The sequence below is a fragment of the Danio rerio genome, chromosome 5 (genome assembly GCF_052040795.2).
Source record: "Danio rerio strain M-AB ecotype USA chromosome 5, GRCz13ab, whole genome shotgun sequence".
Classification (NCBI taxonomy): Eukaryota; Metazoa; Chordata; class Actinopteri; order Cypriniformes; family Danionidae; genus Danio; species Danio rerio.
Window position 1 is genome coordinate 68,086,007 of NC_141025.1, and position 8,994 is coordinate 68,095,000.

At 34.6% G+C, this 8,994-nt stretch overlaps 1 protein-coding gene across 4 annotated transcripts in view; it reads left to right on the forward strand.

The window, feature by feature from the left end:
* The first annotated feature begins 113 nt into the window (after window positions 1-113).
* Window positions 114-8,994, forward strand: part of tmem248 (transmembrane protein 248) — a 24,356-nt gene continuing 15,475 nt past the window's right edge. For 3 of the 4 annotated variants that reach the window (XR_015490180.1, XR_015490181.1, XM_087251863.1), the window contains exons 1-3: window positions 114-371; window positions 7,609-7,767; window positions 8,946-8,994. The exon at window positions 8,946-8,994 is cut by the window's right edge. Coding sequence is in view for 2 of the 4 variants with exons in the window: in XM_087251863.1 (XP_087107989.1) it covers window positions 369-371; window positions 7,609-7,767; window positions 8,946-8,994 (211 nt within the window). In the remaining 2 variants the exon portion in view is untranslated. 4 annotated transcript variants of the gene reach the window in all.

Here is an 8,994-nt window from a genome sequence, read left to right on the forward strand (position 1 = left end):
AGTACTATCCAATCACAGCCTTTGTGATGTTGCATAAGCCAATGGCATGCTTAGCGCTGTGGTAAGACCCGCCCCGCGTGATCGAGGCGTGCGTCGAGAAGTGAAAGTAACGCGATTGGTTCTTCTGGTTTCCAAACACAGAAGGCATCCACAGTCAGCTTCCCCGTCAACCAGCAGCCCGCTTCCCAGTTGCAAGGCCACACAAAAACCGTGTTTCGAGATTATTATAACGTACTTGCAAATAATGGGAAGGAGTGTCGTGGACTCCTACATCGCTGTCAGCTGTTTGTTTGTCGCTCAGGCCCGCTAGCCTTTGAGTCTGTTAGCGTTAGCCGCCTGCAGCTGTCGTGCGCACTCGCGGAGCCAAAATGGTGAGTTTGAGATTTCCAGCTTGTTTCAAGAACAACTCTTAACAGGTCATAATTGTGTGGTTGCATGATAACAGATAAACACAATGGGTGTTACAAGACTCATAGTTTGTTTTTGTGTGTGTGTGTGAATTTTGTAGAGAGACATGTAACTGTTAGTTCAGAATGGAGCTCGTAGCTAACACAAGGAGCTAGACGTCGGACTTGTGTCAAAACCTATTGAGCTTTCTTCCTTTACTCCATTTACGGGTGTCACAATACTTGTCAGTGATGTCCTAAGGATACCGTTTTGATTGGTAGCTCACTGATATTTAGCACTGAGCCGTCGTGTAGATTTGATAGTCTGATATGTGCCGCAGACTGTGACTAAGGGTCGAGAGATCGAGGCCATCAGCAGCGACTGCAGTCTGGGAACAAATATGACACACGCCAAGGGAACATCGCAGAGTGTACTTGTCAGCCCCTGTGCTGTCTGCAAAGTTGTGATGGAATGGTAGGGAAATTAGCAGTGGTGATTCCTGTTTCTTTCGGCTGTGCCAATCAGGTTTGTTTACATCGTATGAGGAAGGGATATATTTGTGTGTAAAAAATGCTATCGTCATTATATGTACTTGTCTCTCATCTGTTGTAAATTCTTAAGTGTATTTGTCATCAGAAGAACAAGTGTATGACTTAAGCAAATCAGAAATAACATTACTGTAATTGTTTACCCATGACAGTTTGAGGTGGCATGTGAGCAATTCTGTAGTTGATCACAGCTATGTTAAATAAAAATAACTCTTATTTCATTTGTATTCTTTTTTATTGTTTTTATCTGGTGAAAATGTATTCATATCGCAAAATAACAAAATACCGCAATGTTTGATTTTTTTCGAATATCAGTGTTTCAGACATGAAGGGTCTGTTCTTTGTATGTGGACTACTCAGTTGGCTGGATTTGGTTATTGACAGTTTGACACGATCCAGGATCATTTTATTCTTAAAGAATAAATCCTTTTATCTTAAAGTTGTTGTCATAGCAACAGTTCTGGTAGCTCAAACCTGCTCGGGAGCAGGCTTATTTTATAGAAACAGGATCAGATCGGGTAATTTCAAGCAAAGGTATTAATGAAAGTATGTACTGAATGCTAATATTTTCTTACAGTATAGTAGTTATATACACTTGGCAAAAAAACATGTATATTTTTGTTTAAAAATACACATATACTTAAAAATGTATAAAATATTAAAAATAAAACTGAGTCAAGTCAAAGTTTTTAAAGCCGTAAAAATTCTGATATATCGTTCCATGGTTTCTGCTACGTTCTTCTGTGGTGGGGCGCCACACCAAAGTTTATCCCGCCACGGCTACATTAAAACTTCTCATTCAAAACGTTCAGTCGTGTATTTTTGAATAGCGGGTTATAATCGCACCAAAACATATTAAAAGGTAAGTGAATTATAACAGCGTGAACTTTTCTGTACCGTAGTACTGCTGTGCGTTATTTGTTTAACCCTTAATGGTTACGTGCTGACTGACTGACAGGTGCGTGAAGTGTGAGGCCAGCAAAAACGACGTAGCTTTCAGTTAATTTCACAGTTTCTATAAGTATACTTTATTGATAAAGGTCTAGGGCTCTGCATATTATTGCCTACCAGCTTTAGTACAGTTTGTGTATGATCATAAACATGCACAATTTTCGACTTTTTTTTTTTTTTTTTTTTTACTTAATAATTAATGCAGTCTTGCACATGTTAAAATGGCAGTGATTTGATGATTCAAAAGTTGCAGGCACCTTTACCGGTATTAAAATGCTTTTTTTTTTTAATGCAAAATTAATTTAAACTGGCAGTTATTCATTACGCAGATTAAGAAACTTGAATAGGCCTTGCCTACTATAATAAAGAAAATCTGCTCTAATTGTACAACTAAATACATTGCTAAATACTCATGAAAGTGTGAAGCCTGCAGCCCACAACAAAGGTGGACAGTTATTGCGTATCGTATCAAAACATTTTCTATGAATTTTACACCACTGGCGCCGACAATTTTATGTAATTTTGCTCACATGGATGATTGTATATTAATCAGATGATGTCATTATTACGCTGCTTTGCTGTCAGCCAATCACTGCTTTGCTTATCGTGATTTCGAGGATCGATAGATCTGTCCTTCACAACACATGCAGCGATTTCAGATCAGATTATCCAGACATTTTAATCTGATTCGTCAACTTGTTTAAAGAACCAAATTAGCTAGATATCAGTTATCAAGATTAAACGATTCAGGATCTGTCAAATCATCTTAGATCATTTCGGCGAGGTATGAAGAACAAACCCCAGAATGAATAATACTGTGGAACAGGGGTGTTCAAACTCGACCCTGACCAATTTTTAGTTCCAACCCCAATTAGACACACATTGGCCACCTAATCCAGCTCTTACTAGGCTTTCTAGAAACAGGACACCAGCCTTCCAGGACAGAGTTTGGACACCCCTGCTGTAGAACAAGTTAAAGTCTAGATCAGGGCTGCTTAACCCTGTTCCTGGAGATCTTCCTTAATGCAAAGTTCAGCTCCAAACCTCACCAAACACACCTAAACGACCTATATAGAACCTGAACAGCACTTGATAATTACTGTGTTTGATATGTGTTGCAACTGAAAGCTGCAAGAATGTAGACCCTGGTCTAGATATATCATATAATGGTGCCATGCTATGCATGTTCACATTCCTCTTGTTTTTAACAAAATGGTTAAATTGGTTTTGTGTTTTACTCAATTAAAAAATTAACTCTAAAATTTAAAAAAATTTACTCTAAGAGAATTATTCTCTTTTTCCGGACTACAATGGGGAGATATAAAAATAATTTCTATACAGTGGTATATTATATGAACGGTGAATAAAACTGGGGATCAGACAGTGGCCAAGATTAAACTTAAATGAAATTTTGGTCATGTGGTGCATGTTGTTTGTAAGAAAATAATAATGAGCTGACCATTTGTCTTCGTGTGCACTTCCTTGAAAAATGTTGTTACTTCAGGGCTGAAATTCCAGCTGTCACATTGAAGTTACAAGAGCAGTTGATGTAATGTGATGCCTTTTTGTTGTGAAAAACACAATAGTTAGTTTATTTATCTATGAAAATGAAGTACATGGAATGTGTTTAGCCACATTTCTGTTTTTTGTTTTTTGTTTTTTATGAGTAAACTGCTTCGGTAATAGTCTAATGCAGGGGTCACCAACATGGTGCCCGTGGGCACCAGGTGGCCCGCCAGGTTCACATGAGTTGCCCGAGGGCCTGTTCTAAAAATAGCTCACCATAGCACCACATATGAGTAAGCTGCATCTAATATTTTTTTTGTTTTATTATTATTTTTTAAAATAAATATTCTTTTTAAATTACACTTACATTGGTGTAAATTAGAAAATTACTTTAAGTTATACATTAAAAAAAAAAAACAATTTCAGACAAATGAAGTGTTGCATATTGATATTTATCTAACTTGTTAAATCATTGTTGACAACTACTGTGGGAAATCCTTAACATGATCAATGTCTTCACATAGATAAATAGTATTAATTATTAATAATAACATATAATTAAAAGTAAATTAAGAAAAATGTGTTATTTAATAACTGGTAGCCCTCCACACTAATCGGTACCCTAGAAGTAGCTCTCAATTTCCAAAAGGTTGGTGACCCCTGGTCTTATGAATGTGCGTTTGTGCAGTCAATGTCAGTAGAGCTCTGCATGATTCTGGCTAAAATGACAATCATGATTTGTTTTGCTTAAAATCAAGATCACCATTTTCTCATGAGCCTGTAGATGTAAAATAAAGGTTAGTATGAGTAGGTTATTATTGTTATTTCCATATGGTAAAACAACAATAATAATATTGTAAGACCGTTTTTTCACTGGTAAAATGAAACATTTGTCATTATCAGATTCCCTCTCGCATTATATTCAGCATTATACAGGCTAGAGTAGTTTTACTGACACTGTAACATTTATTTATTTTCATGCACAACACTGTGTTCGATATGAGAAAGAACAACAACTCTAAAATGCGATATGATCATTTAAATGATGTGTGCACCTGACGAGTGCGGTTCATGGCTGTCGTCACTCTGAGAACACAAAAATAAAAACATGCATGCAAATCATACTTCCCACGCGGTTCCCCAAACATCACTCATCATGTGAATCAAACTGAAGATTATGTACATCTTTATTACCTGTTATTCTCAGCCTATGCAGGTTCTGTTCACCAAATTAGACATTATTGGCTTGCGCGTGCACACCCTCTCGGTAGTAAACAAACATTGCATCAGCTCGTGTGATTTTGTGGCTTCGTACAAGTCATTACATTCCTGACCTTGAAAATATAATTGGCTGAATCGTAGAAAAGCTAAATTAAGATCGCGTGTAGGGTCGAATAGAGATCGCCATCCTTTTGATTAATGGTGCAGCCGTAAATGTCAGTATTTTCAAATTAAAAATACTTTAAATTAAGGTTATAATTTTTATATATTAATTCTTGTTACTGTTATTATCAACCTATACATGAGAAGGACAAGTTCTCATTTGGTTTAAAAAAGAAAGGTGTCATATGGAATTAGAACAACACCAGGGTGATTAATGATAAATGAGTCATTTTCATTTTGGGTGAACTATCTCTTAAGGCCAGTTCACACCAACAGTGATAACCATAACTTTGAATGATCAAATCAGTTTTTCTATGCTTTCAGTCTAATTTTTATGTTTAATATGCAATTTATTTTAGTTTTGCAATGCATATTATTGTTTCTCTATATAATCAACAACCTAAAATAAAATAAAATAGTTAATTTCTACATTATAAATATGATTTTTGTTCATGGTGCTTCTTGAAATTATTGTTATTCCCCCAATGAAGCAGTATTGTTCTTTTAAAATTTACTCATGGGGCCCAATCGCTATTCTACCCCTTAGGCCTTCCCCTTAACTTCCCCTTGTACTAATTCTCTTTAGCTTGAAGGTGTAGGGCAAAGGCTACATACCCCTCGAAAGAGAGGTTTTTCAGGACCACACTGGAAACCAAGGGGTAAAAAAATTTTCCAGAACATACCAGCTACAACGGCAGCATAGCACCCGGAAGTCAGGAGATGCACAAATAAGAATTTTTGTTTGTCATTATTACGAATTTACATAAAAACAAGCCTATGTTTTATTACATTTATAATTCAATGTAGATTGTGCCAAAGCAGCTTCACATAGAAGGTTTACCATCATGCTTTTAAAAAAACAACAACAAAAAAACGCCAAAATAAAAAAACGCTACATTTCGCTATCAGTAATCCTTAATAATAATAACTGTATTGTAGTCCTACAATATTCTGTCACCCGATGACACTCAAATACCCTGTCAGAAAAGTCTAGTGGCTGGGAATGGGCTTTTTACAGTGTCTGGTAGGGCTGCTCGATTAATCGAAAAAAGATCACAATCTCGATTCGACCCCACACAGGATCCTAATTAAACTTTTTCTACGATTCAGCCAATTATATTGTCAAGGTCAGGAGAGAAAAAAGGCGGCCCATGAAGTCTTCACAGCAACATTGACACCTTCAAATGGCGTTAAAAGTGTCACATACTGTATTTATAAGGTTTAATTTAACCTAAAATGTAATTTGTCTTCATGTAATGATGTCGCGAAATCACACATAAGCTGATGCACAGTTTACTGCCGAGAACTCGTGCGCGTGCACGCAAATGACGCCTACTTCAGTGAACATAACCTGCATATGCTGTGAATAACAGGTAATGCAGTTGTAAATAACGTTCAGTTACTTCGCACAGAGCGATCGTTTGAGAGCCGTGCGGGAGGTTTGATTTGCATGTATGTGTTTTTTCTCACAGTGACGGCAACCATGAGCCGCACTCTGAAGTGAAAGTGAAACTTGTGTGCACATTTAAATGAGCAAATCGCATTTTAAAGTTATGATTACAAGCATTTGATGTTTTTTCTTTCATATCGAACACAAAGTCTTGTGCATGAAAATAAATGTTTACTTGTCAATATAACAACCCTTGCCTATATATAATTGAAATATAAGGGTCTAATAATGTTGACAGATGACAAGCACATGTCTTAAACATAATAAATCAACTTTATAATTAGGAAGTTACATTCTGATGTCATCATTTTACTGTGAATTAACAAACAGGACATGTGGACATTTACCATGTGTTTGAGAATTTACAATAATAATAGGCTGATCATGTTAACTTTTATTTTACATTTGCAGAATCGTGAGAAAAAATTGTGATCTTGATTTTAAGCACAAAAAAAAATTGTGATTCTCATTTTTGCCAGAATCGTGCAGCCCTAGTGTCTGGTATGATGCTAATGTTGTTTTCTTTTGTTTGCATAGAGAAATATACTAATGTTAGACTCCCCGGAAAATCTGATAAATAAATAAAACATCATTTCTTTATTGTATTTATCTATGCTTATGGTCAGAATGTCTTCATATTGCAGAATAACAATCACAATTCTTGATTTTTTTCAATATCATGCCGCCCCACTTTTAGACATCAGAAGGATAATTTATTGACAGAATTTTCACTTTTATGTGATCTATCACAAAAATCTCTTTCCTTATAGTGACTTAATGTCATTATTTACATAAATTAAGCCGATTGTTTTTTGGTGTTTGCTGTTTTTTTTTTTTGTATTTATGAAATTTTTCAGCCAGGTACAAGCTCAGAGTGTTTACTTATCATAGTCTGTCTTAACACTTTTTACTAACTCATTCAGCCTTTGTTTGTTTAAGTTGGTTTATATGTGTGGGTTGTAGAGTTCTTCACTATTCTTGCATCATCTTGAGTTGTGTTCGATTCAGTCTACAGAGATTTATCCCTTTAAACATTCTCAAGCTGCAGTACTTTTTTGAAAAAAAAATTTAAACTTTTTTTATATGATAATTGTGTGTCAGAAGCTAGACAACAAATGCTATTGGAATTTTGTCTTGTAAATGTGGTAAACTTCACAATTCAGCTATTGTTGTATTAAGTGAAGAGAGGCCAAATGAATGCATAAAACCGAAATATTGAGTTAGAGAGATGGATGCTAGTGTGTGGCATACCTTTGTGCCTTACTGGTGTGTTTGAGAATACGTACCAATTTTTATTAGAACATAATGACAGGAATTAATTGTGAATCTCCTCTTTTGATGCATGCAGTTACTGATCAATGTACAATTTCCGTTTTGTTGCAGGTGTTGTTATTGAATCCACTGGAGAATCTGAAGACCTACATAAGTAACCGTCCTCCGCTGGTCATTTTTATGGTTAGCGTCAGTGCTGTGGCCATCGCTTTCCTCACTATAGGATACTTCTTTAAGATCAAGGAGATCAAATCACCTGAGATGACTGAGGTAGGAAGTAACCCAGAATGTGAGAGAACCATTGAAAATCACAATCACAGAAGTATAGGTATAAAACTAACTTTATATAATATATAAATTCCAAACTGAGTTATTTTTTTTGTTTAAATTATCACATTACTGAATAAAAAATAATCACCTTTTTTAAAATTGAGGATTCAGATAAACATTGGATCAGTAATTTTGTGCCTGTAGGAGGCAACAAGTAACTAAAAAAACTATTGTCACTGAATAATATTCTTCAAAAATGCTGATTCATCCAGAAGTGAAACAAGTAAAGGCTTTATAAATGAATTATTCATTCAAACATAAATTTATTTTCAAACAATTCATTTAAATTAATATTTTTAAATAAACTATTAACATTTTGTCGGAAAACATGTTATATCAATAATTTGTTTATTCAGAATTGTGTTTTCTTTTTCTTTTTAAATTTTTTTTATTTCAGTTAATTTTATAATTACAATGAAAACATATCCATGGAATGTTGACACTGAAACTCAAAATAATATACCATCTGTTTTACATATGGTTTCATTCAAAGGTTTGGAAATGTATAATTTAAAAAATATATATTTTGTAAGAAGTTTCTGAATGTTCACCTAGCATTTATGTGATCAAAATGCAGTTAAACTGTAATATTGTGATTTATGTTTGTACAATTAAAAATGACTAGTTTTCTATTTTATCATATTTTAAAATGTAATTTATTTCTGTGATGCCAAAGCTGTATTTTCCAGTCTTCAGTGTCACATGATCCTTTATTTTAATGGGACCTCAACAATGAAAACAACTGTTTTAAAGGAGTTTTTGAAGAATAGAAACTTTAGAAATGATTAGAAAAAAGCATTTATTTAAGGTAGTTGTATGAAAAGTGTTACATGCACAGTATTACAAATAATCGGTTTCTTCTGGCAAACAGTGTATGCATTCTTGCTAAATATTAAACTCTTAACTAATCTCAAACTTTCTTTTTTGGTGTTGTATGGAAAACAATATGGGTGACCTATTTCTAAACATTTTAAGATACTTCAAAAAATGTTTGTGTTGTTTCAGTGTGCACATGAGAATCCCTGGCCATCAATACATAAATATTGTACATGAAAGGCAGGAAATTAGCTTTGTTTCATCATTTTTTGACCATTGTGTCATTTTTTTTTACCCTGTAGGATTGGAACACATTCCTTCTCCGATTCAATGAGATTGACTTTTGCATCT